Source organism: Candida dubliniensis, chromosome 3 (assembly GCF_000026945.1).
Source record: "Candida dubliniensis CD36 chromosome 3, complete sequence".
NCBI classification, from domain to species: domain Eukaryota; kingdom Fungi; phylum Ascomycota; class Pichiomycetes; order Serinales; family Debaryomycetaceae; genus Candida; species Candida dubliniensis.
In genome coordinates, this window is record NC_012862.1 from 875997 (window position 1) to 898171 (window position 22175).

Genomic DNA, 22175 nt, shown 5'->3' on the forward strand with positions numbered 1-22175 from the left:
GCAATAGAGTGTATTCGAGACATGATGTAAAGGACGAACAAGTTGAAGTTAGTGCGATGTTCACTTAAGCTTAATTACTAGGCTGTGTGACAATGTATTGAAATGCACATTGTTCGTTAGTTGATTGCTTTGTATTTATAGTTTTTTTTAGCGGAATAGAGTGTTAACATATGTACATGATTAGCGGGTTATTGTTTAAGGAAATGTGAGTTAGATTTAGGTTCTATAAAGGAAAACTATTTAGAATAATCGTGTATGCAAGATGGGAAAGATTTGGGAAGTGGTGAATAATAGGGCTTAGGTGTTAATGGGGGGGGTGATCCTGTGGCTCTTCAGCTTTCGGTTGGAGTGATGTAAGGTTCATCTCGTGTATGAATAATTCTAATTACCATTTCTTATCTAGAGGTTATTTGGCCTGTTCCCATTTCGCTCCTAATGGTGATGTTCTTCAGTTTCAAGCTCTTTTTTTTCATTAACAGCGGCACACACTTGTTGCTCAAAATTCCTATTGGTTGTGGTTATAAAATAGTAGACAACGAATGGGAATATGAAACTTAATACGGCAAACCAAGCGGCTAAGATACCAAAGTTTCTTCCTAATTGTCCCTTGTATGTACCAAAAAATACTGTTTTAGTGGCTTCATAGGAGTTATGGATGGGTAATGCGTATCCGTATCTAAAGAATTTTGGAAGCACCGCCATTGGCGTGAATGTGGGTGTGATATTGGCTATTATCCAGAAAAGCAACCAGAATTGAACGAGTGGAGGATAGACTATGATTAGCAACATTGCCATGATTTCATTTACAGAGCCGAGAGCCCACATAGTCATAAAAGCAATCATCCAATAAACCACAAACCCCGCCTTCCCGTATGTGACTGTCAAATCAACTTGGAAAGCTAATGTCACCAAACAACAAAACAAGCTCAATACCAAGAAGGATAAAATAGATGCTGTGAAGCGATATATCATGTAATGACGTTTCCTTATTCCTAATTTAGACACTGCCTTGTGGACTGGACTGAAAAACTCAAACTGTAACAACGTCAAAATTGTCATATAGATTAGAAGATCATGAAAAGGTCCAATTAGAATCGGGTCGTTCCATGGTACTGGATCCACAATTTCAAATTTAATTGGTTGGGCGAGTAGCTTTAGTTTTTCAGTGGAGTTGATAGTGAGATTGCCAACGATATCAAATGCCATGGTGGACTGTTTGCTTAGCCATACGTTTTCCACGTTAGAGATAGAAGGGATGACGAATTGAGTCATTCCATTGAAATCCCTTCCTGTTTCATAAATCGAGTGAACTGTGTTCTTAACAATATCGTAATTGGTATCACCGTGTGACAAGGCATTGAAATAGTTATAGCTGGCGTTTGGTAACACATGAAGCGATGCCCAATATTCTTGATGATGAATTTGGTGCATGATTTCTTCTTCCGCAGTGCGATTGGATTTTAATGCTATCTGAGCAAATTCGGTCGAGTTGTATATTTTCCAATTGCCCCTGGTCTTTGCTTCGGGAGTTTGTAGAATTTCCTTCAAATTGTCACCGAAAACTGGGTTCAATCCATTTATTATTGAGTCATCTTCTATCACTACCAACATTTTCAAATTTTTTATCCTGCCATTTATCCTATAGAAAGAGCCCCAGTAGATTGAGAATATTCCTAGAACCCCAATTCCCATGATTAAATAGTTTAAGAAATACTTCAATGCAATCTTCTTTCTTTCCGTTTGAAATTTTTTGCTAAATAGGGAAAGGCCCTTGTTAACTTTACCGACCATATTTCGTGCTGGAGGTGAGGGTTCGAGTTCACTGCTTGACAAATACTTGTGGTGGTAGTATTGTTGTTGTTGTTGTTGTTGGGGGCCTAAATAGGTCTCATCTTGTGAATTTTCTTCCAGTTCCAACATCTTAGTATTCATATCTCTCTGATCACACAGAATGTTGACATTAAATACGAATGAAGTGAATTAAAGCAAAGGAAAGCTTTATAGTTTGTTGTAAAAATCGGACAAAATATGTGTTAGTTCGAAAGAGACAGCTCTTAACGAATGGAATGAAGTAATGAAAGAGTATTAGGAGGATATTTTATGTGTTTATCACTATTTCAGTTATTACTGCCACAAGTACTCGCATTAATGTTTATTAAATACTTAGTAATATGCTTGTCATAATGCCGCTGTGCAGATATCAGTTTCACCATTGCTCTGATGATTTTTCACATTTGCTGAAAATGCAATTGGTAGCTGTTTTGTCTCATAGGGTGGTAGGTAGGTAGGTGCAGCTACTTCTATGTCTTGTGGTTGCGAGATGGGGCAGAGAGTGGAAGACACATTTATATAGTTATGCCTCATCGACTGTATTGAGGGTCCTTGTGATAAATGTCTCACAGAGTAAAGCAATGAGTATTGTTCTTTTCTTGTAATTAAATGTGGGTTACTTTTTCTGAAGGAAAACCAAGAACCCAATTGAAAAAAAGTCAATTGTCGTTTTACTGGGAGAGTATTTATAAAAAAAATTTCGTTTCTAATTTATAACTCTAGCAAAAGGTCTTATATAGTCTATACCACCATGGTTTGCTATCCATGACAATCTTTTCTTCTGCAATTTCTTGTTTTACAGTTTCCAAATCAATTTGTCTTCTGCCAGTATCAATATCTATTTCATCAACGGTCAACCAGAATTTAATGAAGGGCACATTCAAATACCAATAAGAGTACAATTTATGACCCAACCAACACAAGAATAATATAGGACCACCTAGGTATATTTTGAAAAAACTTTCAACGTCAGCTTTTCCTGCACCCGGTGGGAACAATGCGGCCCAGAACTGTAGCGCCAATATTGCAATTATGGCGAATATGCCATACCAAGAGCACCATAATGGTGATACATACAATAATTCGTCTTTGGGTATTCTTGCTCGATGTTTTAAAGTGCAATTGAATCGCAATTGACAAACATTAATGGATATGTAAGTGAATAAAGCACTTAGGCCAGATAAACTCAATAGCCAGTCAAATATCTGTGCTGGAACATTTTTGCCTGGTATACAAATCAAGTAAGCTAATAATCCAAAGGCAAACTGAACGATCAAACACCCCAATGGGCGTCCACTTCTGTCAATAAAGCTCAAAAACTTGGGACCTTGTTGTAAAGCTCCAATGGCACAAAGAACTCTCGTTGATGCGTATACCGAGGCATTGCCAACAGAAAGTACAGTAAGAATAACTGCCCCGTTCATTATGGACGGCAATGCCTTTATCTTTGCTTGTTTGATGGCAATAACAAAAGGTGATGCATTAATGTCAGTACCAAAGGCGCCACTATCTTGCAATTCGGGGGTTTTATAAGACACAGCGAATCCAATCATAACAATGGATAATATATAAAACACCATGAGTCGGTAGAAAATTTGTTTTCTGGCTTGATTGATTGATTTTTTAGGAGATGCCGTTTCTACAGCAGCTAATCCAAACAATTCCACCCCACCATAGGCAAAGGCAACATTTGACACTATATAACACATTTGTTTGAACGGTTCGATAGTATTGAATAAACCTCCTTGTGGCTCTTGCCAATTTTTGGCGCCAATATAGGGTTGTCCAGGAACACCGCCAGTGACAATTATGATTGCCAAAATGTTGAATCCAATCACAGCAATTACTTTTATAATACTTACTACCATTTCAATTTCTGCATAGCCATAAACTCCAAACAAATTGATAAAGACAATACACACATAAAAAATGGTAACAAATATTGCTGGGTGAATTTTGATTGTCCAATACTCAATGGCAAGAGAAGCGGCAACTAGCTGTAACGGAAATGTTACTAACCACTGTAGTGCGTAATTCCATGCAATGGCAAAACTGATTGACTTATCGACGAATAAAGTAACATATGTTGTGAATGAACCACTCACTGGGAATGCAGTTGCTAGTTCAGCTAAACTCGACATGGTTGCAAATATAACTGACCCTACAAAAATCCATACAATCAATAAACCCAAGGGACCTGCATGGGCCAATGAGCTACCAGAAGATATAAGTAGACCACTGCCAATTGATGCACCCAACGATATCCACGTCAAATGTCTTGTTTTCAATCTTTTCGACAACGGTGAGCTTGCAGTAATTAATGCATCTCTTTCTAATTGTGTAAAACGTGAATAATCGAAATTCGGATTAGCAGGATTAAGTTGAAGTTGACTTTCTTGGTCGGTGATATTGTTATACACCGGTGGTAAAGTTGAGTAATCGAATTCTTTAAATGAATTTATAAAATTATTTAGTAGGTCACGTGGATGATACGACCGGGGATATGGAGAAGAACTGGTAGACTCGGTACTTGAAGTTGATGTGGCTGAATTGTACAGTGACCTATCTGCGTCAAACGAGGAAATGGTGGATGATAGGGTGGGTCGACGCCCTGGGTTTGCATTATCTGTAGATATCATCTGAAGAGACTGTATTTTTTCAAAATTTGACATAATGAATAGATTATACAATCATGAAATAGATATGAATAAACAAGTGGGAAATATTCAGATGTTATTTGAGTTAGTAAGCCTGCGATGAAAGAAGGAAGACGACTATATCAACAGAAGCATAAAATATCTTAGCAAGGCAACGTGAGAATCTGAGTTGGAGGAATTAGTAGGAAGCAAACAGAAAATGGAAAACAAAAAACAAAAAGAGTTTATGACCAAGAAGAAAGTATATAAATGTCCAAGCAGTTGATGAAGATGAAGAGGAAGATGACCAACAAAATAAATAAAAAAATAAGACAAGAAATGAATTAAACTTAAGTGAACAACAAAAAAGTATCTCTTATCAATAAACCCAGCCAAGAATTAAATTGAAAAAGTTGAGATCTCAAACAAAGAAAGAAACTAGTAGGACAAAACGGCGACAACAATAGAGATTTTCTTTAGTAAAATTATCACAGATTATCAACAAAAACAATAAACAAGATTTCACGCTCTAAAAAAAAAAAAAAAAAAAAAAAAAAATAGAAATGAATTCAATAGATGAAAATCTTTGTTTAAAGTTACAGCTAGTCGTTTGAGTGTGTTGCACTACTTGGATATTAATATTAACGATGGCATATTATTATTTGATTGTCATCTCATTGAAATGTGAGAACAACAAGAAATAATTATAATTATTATTATTGCGTACAATAACAGACCAAGAAAATGGTGATGGCTATTTTAGTTTAAATTTGTGTTGGGTTTGTTTTTTGCGTGTGCGCGTATTAGTCGATTGTTTTTGTTATCATCCTATATGTCTACAGTATATGTGAAGTCTAATAGATGTTGACTGATATTGTTGAACAAAAATCTGAAAGAGTTTAAGATCAGATCCAAAGTGGATTTATGTATGTATATGTACAAAATGGAGTTAGCGGCGCAGTGCCTAGGGACCAAAAATAATACTAACCAATGTGGGAAAAAGGTAACACAATAGAAAACTACTTTAGCCCGTTTAATCACTCTTTCAATTCTCACCCACTTCTTCCGTTGATTCGTATACTCTCCTCACATATTGTTGTTGTTGTTGATGTTGATGTTATGTCATATTGAATTTTATGATCATACTTTTCTTGCGAAAACAAAATAACAAAGTTTTATAAAAACGCATAAAACCAGAAATAATCATGCAAAAAATAGTCATTCAAAAACACACTTGAATTACTTTAAAAGTCTAATTTTTCAACTCTTTTGTTTGGTCAATGTATTAATGTTGGTGTCGCTGATTTTGTCAGTGTCACGTGATTTGTTGTATTTTATTGCTTTTATTATTTCGTATGTTATAAAATTCTTGATAATTTGATCTTTTTAATCAAGAATAAAAGCAACTTTTACACGTGTACTTAATTTAGGTTACGCCTAATAAAAGGTATCTCATAGAAGATGTTCATTAAACTCTTTTCTTTTTTCTGTTTTGCTGTCTTTATATTCTTGTAGGGAATGCCAACGTCGCAGACAAAAAACTTCCATAATCAATGTTCTGGATCTAGAAATCTACAAATTGTGTATCCAAAAACAAACTCACAAAAAAAAGGCCAAAGTTACATCTTGCTACACATTTCAAAAACGAATGTAAACACATTCACTTATTAATGGAACAGTTTAGATACTTGTTGCACGTGAAACAGAATTTGATTGGAAATTTCTTCTTTTTTTGGTTATAAATTTGGCAGCAAAATGTTATCAATTACAACACAGTGTTAAAATGCAAACTCCATACACAAAATACATAATTACAGTCTTATATTTGGCAACTATATCCGTAAACAACGTAACTTATAATTTACATGGAGTAAGTTTTTACAATAGACGATAATTATAAACGCATCGAATTCATTAATTTAAACAGATATAAAGACTAAATAAGTAAACAAAGAAAAATGGTTTAAAACCAATAGCATGCAACTCACGAAAGTTTTGACATGTCTAATGACCTCCCAATTGAACTTTTTTTCGTAGGTTCATTTTTTTGAACATCTTCTTCTAAAACAGATTGCACTGAAGATAAAGTGTCTTGACTATGAGACAATTTATCTCTAATTCTTTCTGAAAGTGATTGCTTCTCCTTGATATCATATTTTTGTTGCTGTTGTTGTTGTAGCTGTTGTGGTAAGGAGCTATCATGTGATCTACTGGCAATCTTGTGCAAATTGGTAAATGAATGACGTCTGGAAGACATGGCACTAGAAAGATTAGAATGAACTTGACTATTCAAGTACGATTCATTTCTCGATACCTCATCGGATCTCAATTCTAATTCACCAAAATCAAAATATCCATAACCTCCCATCAATTCAAATTTTGAATCGTCTTCGTCGTCATCATCATCATCATCATCATCATCATTAGCATTGTTTTGCAAAGCCTTCTCTTCTGATCTCTTGTTATGACCAGTGCGGGCAGTTTCAAGAGCAATGTTATCAATTGAAATTTCACTTTTACCAATAGTCAAGGGGATAGGATGTTTCATTGTGGGGACATCCAAAGAAACATTACTCAATTCATGTTCAATTCTTAATCTTTGAAGCTCATTTTTTCTTTGTTCAGAATCACTTATTGATAGTAAGAAGTTACTACTGGCACGCAAGCGAATTTTTATGTCATGAACCACTCGATGGAAAGTATCCAAATACCTTGCTGTCTGTCTATGTTTAGAGCAAACGGTAATCAAAACTTTATCACGATGGATAATATATCCAATACCAAACCCTTGATCAATAGCTGGGGTTATTCCAAATAATCGTAATGCCGGATTGCCACAATTTGAAACTAATAATTCTGGACTCAGCAATTTATCAATTGATGGATTTAATAATAATGGTAAATTGATTCCATCTTGACATAAATCTTCTGGGATTGGTGGTAAATGAGTATTAATTTGATTTAAACGAGCTATTACTTTTGGTTTTTTAACCACTTGGACAATTGTCATCAAATGTCTTTCGAACCCTTTCCCCATCATGGCATCATGATATTGTGTTTTATGCAATGTACAACATTTTTTAAATACCTCAAACTTCTCCAGTGTACTAGCATTGGTAATATAGAGTTTGACCAAATTGGCAAGCGATTGATTTTGAACGGCAACTAATTCAGTCCTTGCATCACGAAACTTTCTGGTAGTGATTGGTTCCAATGTATTAACGATTCGACCATACAAGGAGTAATAAGCAATTTGAAAACAAATTTGCATGATGGAATCGACCGAAAGATTAAATTTGTTTGTCAAATATGAATCAAGTTTGATGGTATGAGTCATATACTCGTGTTGATCAAGCAAATCGGCCAACCTGGTTTCGGAAAGATGAATGACATGTTGTAATGCCTTGGTCTTGTTAAATTCAATTAGTCTTGGTTCAGGTTTAGTCACACCATCACCGTCTTTACCCATTGAGGCAAACGTAATGTTTGGATCAAACAAAGTATATTCAGAACCATTAATGTTCTTTGCCATTTTCAATACCGAGTCAGTATAAATATCACTGATAAACCGTAAAATTGCTGTACTATCCATGGTCATTGATTCCCAAACGATCCCAGCAACAGAGTTTTTCGTTACAACTATTTGTAATTTATCATACCAACGTGATGTACAAGTACCAACTTGCACATTATCCAGGGATAAAACCGAAGTACCATGAGATATAACCTGAGTCTTTTCACCATCAGTGACGGGAGTATTTGAGTCCAAAATCAACACAAACAAGGCATCATCAATTAATTTCAAGTTCTCGCTATTTGATTGTTCTAACTCCAATCGAGCAAACTTCCAATACTTCAAAGTCTGGGTAGTGATTGACCCAATGGAGTTTCTGATTGAGTTCACGGCATCAACTTTATTTGATTCATCGATTATTTGCTGCAAAATTTTCGAGAGTTCTGAATCATTGAACCAAATTTTATGCTTCGAATTAGTTTCTTGGTACTCATTTTCGTCAAACTCAGTGAGCACCTCAAGAGTGTAGAATTGATTATTTGAAATGATTAGAATGTGTCTTGAATCGTTGATGTGTTGATATTTTTTAATTCTAATATCAAAACCATGATCGTCTTGCTCAGGTTCTCTTGTTGTACCAAACAAATCCATATAACATTTCATCGTTAATGGGTTGCCATTTTTCGGAGTCACATCAGGTTTCAAAGTTTCATTTCTCAATGTGATGGCAAACTTCAAACTGGAGTTGACCAAGTTTGCCGCACGTTGGGCTTGGTTAGGAGGATTGATGGTTTTCGAATAGGGGTCTTCTTCCAAAACAAGGTAAGGGTTTCTTGGTAATATATCACCTCGAATCTCTCCGTATATTGATGGAGTTTTATCATCATTAACAAAGTTCAAATAGTTGTTGTAGTTTTCATTTTCAGAAATGGCAACAAGATGTTTCTGAATTAGATTAATTATATCATTTCCAACAAACTCTGTTGCCTCATCAACAACCGTGGCATACTCATTTTGCGGTAATAATGGTTTCAATGAAGCCAATAATTGTTGTGTAGTAGAAACTAACAGGGGTACTGGTAATTTAGGTAAACTAGCTTCGTTTTCAAAAGTGAAATACTGATCCTGTGTCATAGTGCAAGTTGACAAAAATCAAACAACTAGAAAATCAAGAATATAAAACTAACTTAGTAAAAGTGAACCTGAACTTGAACTTGAAAGTGGGAAAATAAGTAGTCGTTTGTGTTTGCTTTTATAATTCCCAAATAGTTGTGTCGATAGGGGAATTTATTCCTATTTCAAATGATTCTATTGGAGTATACTCAAATTTAATTGGTTGAATATATGTATATTATGCATATATATGTACACAAAGTGTATAGGAGTGTATTTAAATGTGGTGGTGGAGACTCATTCTCTTATTGTGTGGGGTTAAAACCAAGAAAAAATAATAAATTGAATACAAAACAAGAAAAATAGTTCGGGGTTTTTTCTTCTTCTTCTTCTTCTTCTCGTTTCCTCGTTTAAAGATTCCAGAATTGATCAAAACTCCGAGAGACCTTTAAAACTTGAAGCATAGAAACTGCTAAGCAAATGTCTTTATTCTTTTTTTTTTTTTTTAGGAATGGTTGATCTACTAGAAATGCTATCCAACATCACTATTATAAGGTTATATTCCTACTTAACAAAAAAAAGAGCTGAAAATAAAAAAATAAAAGCTCCAATGCGGGGAATCGAACCCCGGTTTGCTCGGCGCTCTGTTCCAGAAAGACCTGAAATGAAAGCGAACAGTGATAGCCACTACACTACATCGGATAACTTGGTGCTTTGAAAATTTACAAAAATTAGATATATATATAGAAAGTATGCTAAATCTATATAATTCATTAAAAATACCTATAGATAATATAGTAAACCAACCATAATATAAGTTTTGTGCCTTTAAAAAAATAAACGACTCAAACAGATTCTGGTTCAAAGTTTACTGATTCTTTCGCAACCGATGTTTAACATTTAATTCTTTTACAAAGAAGAAACTTACATAATACAAATAAAATAACTATACTATTATACTATAGATGTTGAAAATATACATACATCCACCCATTCCTTATGTTTCAGTATTGAGGACTTTGAGACGAAGGTGGTGGATACAATTTACCTTGTGAAGATCCACGTCTGAGATTCATCAAATCATGCGCTGCACCACGATCTTTATCCTCATTGCCAAAAATTGGTGGTATTGGTTGATATGGGTTATAATATTGCGGTAATGGTAAATTACTTTTGGAGTCATTTGACAAATTTACTGCATCTGTCATTATAGCTGGTGGTATCAGTAGTGATGTTGGAGGCGGTGGAGACACAGATGAAGGATGTTGAATTGGTAGTTGTGGTGCCGCAATTTCAGTTTCAGTTGCAGTTGCATTTTCAGTTTGAGGCTGGGAATGAAGATGAAGGTGATGATGATGGGTAACAGAAGTTGGTTGAGGAATCCCGTTACCATTACCATTACCATTGCTATTACTATTAGTATAGTTGTCGAGTTTTTGCTTTTTGTGTAGTTTTTGTAAACTGTCATTAGATTTATACTTTACAAATTTCAAAATTTTTAGATATTTGAGATCTTCATCCAAATCTTCGTCATCCCAATCGATCGATTTGTAATATGCTGGCAGTCGCTTCCTAGCACCATTATAATCATCTTCGTCTTCTTCTTCTTCATCATCATCAGATCCATATTGATGATGACGTAAAATGTCGTCTTTCAACTCATCATTGACCAACTTCTTAAACAACTTGTCTTCATGAATTTTCTTTGATGCTCCTGGCTTATAATTTATAAAAAGTCTAATGAACAAATCAACCGTCCTATTCAATAAATCAAACGTCTCATCCATTTTTTCCCATCCCTGTGGCCGCTTAATAAACTTCATTTGACAAATTAACAAATACAACATTTGCAATATTATGGATTTCTTCAAATTTATGATGCACAATGATAATCCATTTAACATAGTATTAAATGGTGATATAGGGATCTCTTTGACCAATTTCTTCAAAGGATTAGTAGCCTTGTTGTGAGAATCAACTTTCCTTCGTTTCACTGAAAAGTCATTAATAACAAATCCATCTTCATCAACATCTAAACCTAAACTTTCCATGACGATAGAATTGGATGAGACTTTTGGCTCGTTAATTTTTTCTTCCGCTTTACTTACATGCTCAAAAATTAGCAAGAAAAATTGCAACACTTCCATTGATAATAAAGAAATTTCTTTATAATATTCAAATGTTAATTCTCGATCAACAATAAAATTCAAGTAATTAGTTGACCTAATCAATATATAATGGAAATTCAATTGCAACTTAATAAGATGCGATGCTGTATGGATATCAGGTAGCCCAGTCAGATAATAATTAATCAATCCTTCTCGTGACAATGCATCACAATTCATATCAAAGTAAAGGTCATTCTCGACAATGTTTATTAGGTTTGGTAAACCCAATTCCATCAACAGTGTCAATTGAGTCTTTTTATTCTGTAATGATTGTCGCCAAGCTGATAGATTTTTATCAATGATTAGAAATTGGTGATAATTATAATTTAAATTACCGTCATTACCTTCACCGTCATCTTCATTTAATATTAAATCTAACCTATGAGGAGTAGTGTGATGTTGGTGGTGGTGATGGGGATGATGATAGTCTCTGTCTTTGTCTTTGTCTTTGTCTTTGTCTTTATCCTTGTCTTTGTCTTTATCTTTCTTCTTCCTATCTTGTTTGAGATATTGGTAATAATTTGGTGAAAACGATGACGGAATGATTATATTCATCAAATTAAGAAATTCAATACTTGGTTTTAATAGAGTATTGAATAAATCATCATTGTCATCTAATAAAGAAGACAATTTTTCTGGTGTTAATTGGAAATACCGATCAATGGTCACAGGATTAATAACGGTCGTATTTAAACTTGGTTTGAAGCCAAATTTCAAATTGAAGCATTTCAATAAGATCTTGAAAACCCAAAATATTTTGACTCTATTTCTTCGTTGTTGCTGTTTCAATGCAAGATCATTGAAAAATAAATTCTTAGAATTAAGATTGATTCCCAAAATGCCAATGAAAGCATTAACCAAAGAAGAAAGAATCAAAGATTTTTCCTTGTTATTAGTTAACAATGAGTAATACAAAAATAACAAATATGTTTGTAATTGACCAATTGAAATGTGGAATCCATTAAAATAAGGTAAGAAATCATAAAGTGACTTGATTATTGATTTGTCTCGGTTGATTGAATAATGAGGGTCTGTATGATTTAATAGCAAGTTTAAATTTAGAGTTGGATTGTTGATCAGGATCATGGCATAGATTTGAATAATGGTCATCAAATAATTATTGACAATTTGATAATCATTTGAATTGGATAAATTAAAACCGTTGATCGAGGAATCGTCGTAGGTAAAAATAAACGGATACATGGTATGGAAGGCATTATAAGATTCCATAAATTCATTATAATCAAAAATTGGAATAAAAATGTTATAGTGCAAAAAGAACAATACAATTTGATTATCCATTTCTCTTTTGGATTTGAATATTTTCTTGAAATTGTTGATCAATTTAATGAACAAATCATAAACATCAGTTGGTAATTCGTTTCGTAAACCTGTTTCAGTGTTTGTTCCAGTTAATGGATTATATATTAAATCCAAGTCTCGATTATGAAACTTATTACTTTTTGTGTAAGAAGGATGATACAAATAACTATCAGGGTCATCTAGCAAATAGTTGTGACTGTTTGTTATTTTCAAGAATGGTAAATTCAAATTGATTAATAAATGATTGAATTGTGATTCAAAATTTAAATTGTCATTGCCTATAATTATACCTTTATCGTCCAAATTGAAAATTTGATCAATGGGATTATTAATTGGGACTGATTGGTTGTTTGTTTGGAATAAAACTTTATCATTACTAGTAGTTGTCGTGGTGGGAATTGTAGATGGTGTTGGAGTGGTGTTTACTGTTGTTATATTACTGGTGTCAGCAGTACTAATCAGATGTTTATTTTCTACTGCCTCAAACGAAAGAGCATTGTGGTTGGAAGCACTGCTGTTGTCACCTAATTTTTCACGCAATTCCCGGTTTTCATCTTCCAACTCTTTGACTTTTGCTTCTAAAAACAGGGTGAACCCCTTGGGGAACGACTTTCTCGATAATCGGTCACTGGTTTTGCATTCAACACTAACTTTTTGACAGTTACGACAAGGTGATTGACCGTCACATTTGATTTTTTTTATTCGACATCTATCACAAGCTTGTGAAACACGAACTCCTGTAGATGTGCTTATTAGTTTGAAATTGGAGGAAACAGTTTTCTCATCAGCTTTTCTATTCTTCTTTGACATGGTTTCGTCTTTTCTTTATTAGAAGCAAGGCGAACGATTTTTTTTTATTTCTTTCTTTCTTTCTTTCTGACTAATTGGCTGTATTGTTGTTGTTCACTAAATGTCTTTAATTAGATGTCAAGTATTTGAAGTTCCTCTTTATTCACTTCGGTTGAATGGAATGATCTGACTCAAAAAAATAGGAGTATGTTTTAGCAAAAGTAGAATGGCCTTGTATGATTAGATGAGTGATATGTTAGTGGATAATTCAATTTAAGAAGGAATAGAGACAGCACATGGAAAAAAGGGGAGAAGAGGAAAGAAATTTGTTTTGATTTTTTTTTTTTTTTTTTGGGGGGGGGGGGAGGGGGAAGCAAGTGATTAGAATTTTATGTGTTGATTTGATTGATTGAAATATTGATTTAAAATTACAACCAAGCAACAATAATAATAACAATAGTAATAATAAACCACCGCCAAGTTCAAGCTCTTAGATTACTATTTTTTTGTTTAAGCGTGTTTTTAGTTTTCTAATTCTCTTTCCCCCAGATTTTCGGAATTGTTGTTTTTTCTTTTGTAACTTCCCCTCGGTTAAACGGATGCCAATATTGTGTTTTTAGTTCAACAATAACTCAACAGCCAACCAACCAATCAACACACATATAGTATAAACAAGTTCTATCAATTATTACTGGAATAGGTAGTTTATGAGAATAGAATTATTCCAAAAAAAAAAAAGAGATTCACATTTGTCACTACAAACTTGGCTTACATTTCTATTTGAAAATATCATTTACATTTGGTTGAGATATTAAACTAAAAGACAAGAGACATTAAAACGCCATACAATCTCTCAAATGGTGCGTCTCAAATGTGGTACAGGAAAGTAGGTCTGTAAGTCTACGGTATTATTGTTCTCCTTTAATTCTTGACATATTCACAACTCACGAGATTTATCTTGTGACATTTTTCGTCCTTCTTCATTCTCTTTTTTTTTTTTTTTTTTTTGCTTTGCTTTCCCCTGTTTTACTTCTGTATAAATATTCTTCAAAAGCAATAATACCAAAAAACATTAAAAATGGTAATTAAATATAAACTTACATTGTATTATTTACTATCGTATAAATTCTCACGTGCTGTTCATGGAAAGTAGTGGATCTGGGGTGTGATGTGTGGGGGCGGGGGAAGAATATAATAATCTGCTGTCAAATATTATTCAATTGACAAGGCAACTTCTTCTGGTTTCTCTATTATCGTCTATTTATAATAATACTTTTAATTGGACTTCCATATTTTAACTCTGAAGTAATAAATAGTAGTTTATTAGTTTGTATTGTTATTACTATTACTGTTGTTATTGGCAAAGTAAAAGAAAAATAGATATCACTATACTATCATTCCCAACTACTACTTTATTCCTTCTAATTACTTCTCTTTCTTGATTCAATTAATGAGATGTTCATCATCTTGATCTAGTATAAGAAACTAGTAACAATGCAGAGAGAAAGCCTAGGTCGTATGACCACCAAAAAAAAAAAAAAAAAAAAAAAAAAACCCCACTGATTTCTTCAAAACTTACCAGCAAACTTTTGATGTTTATCGGTGAATTGTTTCTCCTCATACCACCATCTAATTGCTAAATCTCCTCGATTTATATCTAAACTTTCACTAATAACTTTCCATAACATATTGAATAAAAACTGTTGTTCTTTTGAATCGCTTCGAACAATCAAATCCCAAACCTGGTTTAACCACAGAATAAATACTGACAATGGAAAGTATGGAACCAAATTAATCAATGAAACTATAGTTGCTTCTCTTGCTGTTTCTGGTGTTAATCGATTATCAAAAAACTCAAATGGATGATTGTCAGAATTGGCCTTCCCAACAAGATCAGGTAAATACTTTTTAATAACTTTCTTTGATGGCGCTTTGGCTTTATTCTCATCAATAATATCATTGGCCAATTTCCCCTCTTGTTCTAATGTATTCAAAGTAGCATGTGCTTCAATCTCATTGACTGGTTGAGCTGATGTAAATGACACATTGCTCTCCTCTGTGGATGCCACCAAAGTAATTGATTTGACTTTAATTGGAACCCCTGGTTCAATTCTAGAATATTTGTTTAATAAAAATATAAAAAATTTCTCTGCCGAATTAATGAAAACAGTTTTCTCTCTATCGTTATAAGTAATGGGGTTAGATAAAATTTTCTTACCAATAGTCTCAATAGCAATACTCAATTGGGTTGCTGATATTCTTTGCGGGAATTGTTCAAGCACCAACTCAATATATCGCATAACATCATTTAAATTGACTTTACTGTTATTGGCAAAATAAAATAGCAATACCGAATGACTAGCTTCCAATAAATCATTATTAGTATACTTTTTAGCGTCAACCAAATTAATCACAATATTGTAAATCTCTTTATTAAAAATATCTTGTGACCGTTGATGAGAAAGACGATTCAATTGTTGAAAATAGTTTTCCCATACTCCCAACACAAATAATATTTTAGAAGTGTCGATATAATTTGAATTTAACACATCGGGATACATATTGACTTCTTGATAATTACTCATTAAATATAATGTTAATTTTTCAAATCTGATCCCCGTGGTAAGTGCCAATTCGATGGTTAAATAATAAACAAAATTATAATTATCAAATCCACCCTGTCCAATAGATAATAAAATAAAATTAATATAATACAAATTGGTCATAATTTGTAATGAAATATCCCTATATTGATATTCAATATTCTTATTATTGTCTACTCGATTACCATAATAATTCCTTTGAGAAAACCAAAAAAAAGTTTTATTGGTCAATAGTCTACTATTAGCAGTTAAAAATCGACTTAAAACACCTTGAAATATAATTATTTGCGAAAACAATAAATTTTTCATAATAAACCGAAAATTCTGTACCAATGGATTATTATTTGTTCCTGATTCAGGTGTATTATTAAAATTATTGAAAACTGAATGATCGTTAGTTTCATGATTCAATTGTTTGTTGAAATTGGTCATTATAATCAAACTTTCGCTAATAGCTTGGTCATTTAATTGAGTAAAATCTAATGTTGAAAAATAATGCTCAAGTAAAAATGAAATTTTATTCAAATGTTTAACCACTGGTTTACTCATAATTTCATTCAGTATAATTGATTCGCTATTTTCGTTATGAGGATTCAATTGGAAAAATTTTCGATACACCAACATCGATACATTACGATCAAGAAATATCATTTCAGTCAACTTCTGTATCATAAATACGCTACTGATGTTCTTGGTGTGAACAACAGTATCGCTGGAATTCTTGTAATGCCTTTGACTATTCTTAAATACCAAGGCTAAACTCATCAAACTTAAATAATTGATATTATTATCAAGACTTTGAGATAAGCTATAAGGTAATGCATTATTAAACAATTGATAGATTTCTTTATCCAAATTTGCAAAAAACCATTTATATTCAATAAAATTGACTTCAGTATACAATTGATCACGCAATCCATTAGATAATAATATTCCGGTGATTATGGGTAAAATTTTCCAACTATTCATTATCGGATTGTAACGTTGAAAATTTTGTAATTCTTTCAATATGAGGGTGTAAAATTCTTTGATTGATATTACTGGCATTGAAATCTTTAATTTTTTATCGATGATTAACTTGAAAACTTCTACAATTAAATAATTATCTTCAAAGTCAGAATCACCACCAAAACAAACAGGGCAATTTAAAAAACTTGCAATAACAAGTCGTAAATTATGTTCGTGTCTAATATAAGGAATGTAATTATATAAATATCCCAATACCTTATTGGTTGTAGTATCTGGTTTAGGGTTTCTTAATTCATTAACAAGAAAATCTAGTTCTTGTGGTGATAGATTGGTATCAGGAGTGCCCCCAGGTATTCCAGGGCCATTCTGCAACAATAATGCTCTACCTTGAGGACCCAAGCTTTGATATAAGTTGGACATCTTATTTTTGATAGAATGGGGTCGACTAGCTAGATTGGAAGTTGTGGGAATCTTGTATTCATAAGAAAGCAAAAGAAAAAGTGTCTTTTTTGCTTTCGCTCCACATTTTCCAGTCGCATCAAATGGCACTTTCACACGTAATAAAAAAAAAAAAAACTACTGCGTCTAAAAGAGTGGGGCGAACAAAAATGAAGAAACAACAAGTCGTGTAGATTTCTTCAAACCCAAGTAGTTTTGCCGAGGAGTTTTATTAATTGGTTTTTTTCAGAATGGTCACCACTTAGTTTGAGTGAAATGCTAGTTTTAATTGTTCATTATCTTCTAGTTGCAACGAATGTTAATTAATGTGATCTATCGAAAACAAACCACCAATGAAAAGAACGAATTTAAGACGTAGTTTCTGTATATGATTGTTTTTTTTTTTTGCAACCAAATTGTGATTTCAATACGACACTCTAGCAGGTATGTATTTGTTCAAGTAGTTTTGTAAAGATTTCTTTCAGAATACCTTATGTTCTGTATAGTGGAAATTATCGTTATAATCCTATCAAGTAAGTCATTACCTCCATTTACTGCTAGTTGGTGGTTCTTAAAAAGGAACTAGGTATTCTTTTGAATTAAAAATTATACTATTGGCAATAACCTCTATTTTTGCTGCCACCATTAGATAAAAGTTGGGAATTCTTCAATAATTGTGTTGCCAAAAAGAAAAACTTTTCTTTGGTCAATTCTCTCATTCTACTTGATACTAACAATGCCCTGCCAGGCGTATAATTATAACATTGATAAATATTCAGTTTATAAATCAGGCACGAACTCATGGTATCATTACCCACAAAGGACTGATTTATCTATAACATTTGTCTATAATGGTGTTCAAGCTGATCAAATTGATGTTACTGTTCATTGGAAAGGTTCGAATTTGGTACGCATATTCTATAATCTTCAATGATTATTCATTTTTGTTGGTTTATAATCTTGGATTTTTTGACTAACCAAACAATCAAATCAGGATAATTTTAATCTTTTCAATACCAATAAATGTAAAACAACAGTGTTGTGCAGACAACCTTGCATTGGTGTTAAGCAAGTCAATGACAATGGAATTATTTTCAAACGATTCCAAATCAGTTTGATCAATGAAGTAACAAACAATTTTGACATGTGTTGTACTATGTTTAAACTATTTAATTTTCAAATCAAGATCAAGGATAATATCAATGAAATCAAGAATAAAAAAAGTTATGATAACATTCAAGTAAGTAATCCACAAACCGTACCACCAATCCAAACTACTTCTGATTCTCAAATATACTCATTGATGCAATCACAGCCTTGTGTATCCCAAGTACCAGTTCAGATTACATCACAGAATATGGCTTCGTGTTTTTCATCTTTTCAAACACAACCACTGCAACCACATGTACAAATTATAGAACCACTGGTTTACCCATTATATACTCAATCTGGTCATTTTATTCAACAAGGCAATATTCCTGAAACGACTAACAACATTGTATCTACTGATTTGAAAATAAATGCAACTACACAAACACTACCAGAAAAATCACAATCCGTTTTCCTTGATGATATAAATGAATTGAAAAAAATTACTAATTCTTCTTTACGATCAGCTATCAGAACTCTGCTAAAACTGAAAGATTTTTTAGCTTTGATAGATCGATTAGATAAAATAATTACTGATATTTGAAAATACAGGAGGTTATTTTCTGAATTATCAGTTATCGGTTAGTCAAGACAAGTTTTGCTAATAACAGATTTCCGTCAATTGGAAAATGCTCTAACAAGATATAGCTAGTATCATATAGGTAGCTTGCCTTAAAAAATAAACTCCTATTTATAATCGTCTGCTGCAGTAAATAACAGTTTCTTCTTTTGCTTTACAAAGTAAAAGTAACAAATATGAAGTAGCTTCGTCAATTGAAGAAAAGGAATTTGCAAATGCAAGCTATAAAGGAGTCTTTTGGTTAATGTACTAGGATTCATTACAAATTACTCAGTTTCATGCGTCTGCAATTCCAATAACGGGCGTGTGGCGTAGTTGGTAGCGCGTTCCCTTAGCATGGGAAAGGTCATGAGTTCGACTCTTATCTCGTCCAGTTCTTTTTTTTTTTTGGCTTGTCTAGTGTTGAGGAAGGTTGGATGATACACTGCAAGGTCATAGTAACATATCATCTGCTTATAATAAACTTTTGCCAGCAATATTTCACTGCTAATTAGAATGAGTTATTATTTTTTAGAACTGGAATAGTGGTTAGATTTTTTTTAAGTCATCATTGCTTACATAAATACACCAAAAAAAAAAAACAATGTCAATATCCTATTCCAAATATGGTAGCACTAAACAAATGGTTACTTGATTCAAAAGACGTCTGAAAACCTGGAGTTCCTACATTTTATTCGATTGATATGTACATGATACTCTATGAATCAAACTATTAACTAGGAACAACAAAAACAGAAGCTTAGAAAATTCATTATAGTTTATCAAGTCAATCACTCTTATTCTTACAGCATTCTATCATAAAACTCAAACCCATTCAATAGGATTCTTTAAAACTTGCAACAATTTGTCTTCCTCGGATCCTGGTTCAGGATGATGATCGTACACCCAGCTTGCAGTTGCAGGTAATGACATTAAAATACTTTCAACTCGAGACCCTGGAGTTTGTAACCCAAATTGAGTACCACGGTCCAAGACCAAATTAAACTCAACGTATCTTCCTCTTCTAATTTGCTGCCAGTTTCTCTGTTCTGGGGTGTAAGGTGTGTCTTTTCTTTTGGCAACAATTGGGGCATAGGCCGGGATAAATGCATCAAAACACGATTCAACAATTTTCAAAATTTCATCAGCAGGCTTACTATCGAAATCATCAAAAAAGATCCCACCAATACCTCTAGATTCACCACGATGTTTGATAAAGAAATATTCATCACACCATTTTTTATATTTAGGGTACAATTCTGGATCGAACTTATCCAACGCATCTTTATGTTGTTGATGGAACCATTTGGCGTCCTCTTCGTACAAATAAGATGGAGTTAAATCGGCACCACCACCAAACCACCATGTTTGAGTTTCATTAGTTTCAGGATCACTGGTTTCAAAATATCTATAATTGGCATGAGTAGTAGGAGCATGAGGGTTGATTGGATGAATAACCAAGGATAATCCACAGGCGAAAAAGTTGACACTACCATCTTTGGATGATCCCTTCAAATTGGAATGATCAGCTCTCATTCTTTCAACTGCCTGCGGTGGTAATTTCCCGTGAACAATAGAGATATTTACTCCACCTTTTTCAAATGTAGTACCATTCTGTAATACCATTGATTGACCACCACCACCGTTGTCACCTTTTAACCAGGTATCGGTGTGAAATTTAACAGTATCTAACTCGGCAATAGCATCGGTGATTTGTTGTTGTTTCAAACGGACAAGTGCTTCCATTCTTTCTCTAATTGGGAAAGACTTATCATGAATTTGTTCAGCGGTGACCATGATTGAGTGTGTGTGTGTGTATCTGTGGGTGTGTTTGTTTAGGTGGGTTCTAGGAAATTGGATTGTCAGTTTTCTTATATTTTCACTTCCTTTATTTAGACAGGCGAGGGAAAAAAGAAAAAGAGACAAGAATTGGAAGTGGGAAAAAGCTACTGACTTTTATACAAAAAGAAGATATTTATAGACAAGACAATGTTGTTTTCAATATATGAGACAATAATTGCAAAATAATAAAAATTAAAAATTTTTTTTAAAAAAAACAACAACAAATAATTAATAAGACAATTGATGTTATTGCTCGGTTTTTTTTTTCTTTATTTGAATTGGGTGTTGTTACTTCAAGTTATCACTTGACGTGTCAAAAAAAAAAAAAAACAACAAATGATCTGCAAATTGAGGATTTTGCAAGTCCTTTTTTTTGTTGTTGCTGTTGTTGTTATTGCTGTGGGATGATGATGATGATGATAGTTATACAAACGACAACAAACAAAAAAAAAGACTATTGCGAGAGAGGAGGTGATGGCAGTGATGGTGGCAGTGGTGTGTATGAATGTATCAATTACAAATGAAAAAGAATACTCAACTCAAATCTTTGATGAACTCTGAGAATACGACGAAGAGTGAGAACAGAGACAAAGTTTCATCGGCATTTTAGTTTAGATATGAACGACCAAAAGTAAAGTTGTGAATGTAAAGCGAAAGTTTCGGGGCTGCTTTTTTAGTTAGTCGTGTAAAACATCACAATCGTAAAATATCAACTCACTTTTTGAACAAATCTTTTCCATCAACAACAAAGAAAGCCTTTCCATCCATCCCACCCCCACCCACTTGAAATGATAATCACACCATTTTAAAGATTTATCTGATTTCGGAGTTGTCTTTCTTTTTGTTTTGTCAATTATTATTACAAATCCAATGAATATGATTGGTTCAATATAAACGGGTTACTAGTATTGTTGGGTAGAAATACAAAAACCACTCCATGATTGATCGGATCAGTTGATTAATTGAAACAGGTTCTTTTATTATTCTTCCCCTTTCTTTCTTCCCTTTTCTTTTGTGTCATAGTACAAACCATTTCTTTCTTTCTTTTTTTTTTAAGCAACTGCTGCTCCATTGATTACAGCAATGTTGATTGTTGGTCCTCAATGTCAACTGATGAACCGTTCGTTCATTTACAACATTGCTTTTAGCCTCAAAGAAAAAAAAAAAAAAAGCGAATAAGTGAATCTGACCGAGCCCAATTCACACCTAGATTCACTTTAATATACATAACCACAACTTACG

The 22175-nt window shown here is 33.2% G+C and overlaps 7 protein-coding genes and 1 non-coding gene across 8 annotated transcripts, besides 1 other annotated feature; 2 read left to right on the plus strand and 6 right to left on the minus strand. All coding sequences in view use genetic code 12, as the record gives it.

The window, feature by feature from the left end:
* Positions 1-92: part of a mobile genetic element that runs on past the window's edge.
* A 340-nt stretch (positions 93-432) lies between these two features.
* Positions 433-1932, minus strand: CD36_83930 (nitrosoguanidine resistance protein, putative; the record flags this gene model as incomplete). The annotated part of the gene is made up of 1 exon (XM_002419268.1): positions 433-1932. One exon carries the CDS (start codon positions 1930-1932, stop codon positions 433-435), a length of 1500 nt encoding a protein of 499 aa, XP_002419313.1.
* Positions 1933-2549: 617 nt separating this feature from the next.
* On the minus strand, positions 2550-4502 carry CD36_83940 (amino acid transporter, putative; the record flags this gene model as incomplete). Its single annotated transcript, XM_002419269.1, has 1 exon — positions 2550-4502. One exon carries the CDS (start codon positions 4500-4502, stop codon positions 2550-2552), a length of 1953 nt encoding a protein of 650 aa, XP_002419314.1.
* Positions 4503-6450: 1948 nt separating this feature from the next.
* Positions 6451-9114, minus strand: CD36_83950 (carnitine acetyltransferase, putative; the record flags this gene model as incomplete). Its single annotated transcript, XM_002419270.1, has 1 exon — positions 6451-9114. The coding sequence occupies one exon, from the start codon at positions 9112-9114 to the stop codon at positions 6451-6453; it is 2664 nt and encodes an 887-aa protein (XP_002419315.1).
* A 983-nt stretch (positions 9115-10097) lies between these two features.
* CD36_83960 (zinc cluster transcription factor, putative) lies at positions 10098-13394 on the minus strand (the record flags this gene model as incomplete). Its single annotated transcript, XM_002419271.1, has 1 exon — positions 10098-13394. The coding sequence occupies one exon, from the start codon at positions 13392-13394 to the stop codon at positions 10098-10100; it is 3297 nt and encodes a 1098-aa protein (XP_002419316.1).
* A 1547-nt stretch (positions 13395-14941) lies between these two features.
* CD36_83970 (peroxisomal biogenesis factor, putative) lies at positions 14942-17365 on the minus strand (the record flags this gene model as incomplete). The annotated part of the gene is made up of 1 exon (XM_002419272.1): positions 14942-17365. One exon carries the CDS (start codon positions 17363-17365, stop codon positions 14942-14944), a length of 2424 nt encoding a protein of 807 aa, XP_002419317.1.
* A 511-nt stretch (positions 17366-17876) lies between these two features.
* CD36_83980 (conserved hypothetical protein) lies at positions 17877-19076 on the plus strand (the record flags this gene model as incomplete). The annotated part of the gene is made up of 3 exons (XM_002419273.1): positions 17877-17916; positions 18163-18290; positions 18378-19076. 3 exons carry the CDS (start codon positions 17877-17879, stop codon positions 19074-19076), a joined length of 867 nt encoding a protein of 288 aa, XP_002419318.1.
* Positions 19077-19412: 336 nt separating this feature from the next.
* tRNA-Ala (AGC) lies at positions 19413-19485 on the plus strand. Its single transcript has one exon. It is a non-coding gene; the product is annotated as a tRNA-Ala (tRNA).
* Positions 19486-19916: 431 nt separating this feature from the next.
* Positions 19917-20888, minus strand: CD36_83990 (coproporphyrinogen III oxidase, putative; the record flags this gene model as incomplete). Its single annotated transcript, XM_002419274.1, has 1 exon — positions 19917-20888. One exon carries the CDS (start codon positions 20886-20888, stop codon positions 19917-19919), a length of 972 nt encoding a protein of 323 aa, XP_002419319.1.
* Between the last annotated feature and the right edge of the window lie 1287 nt (positions 20889-22175).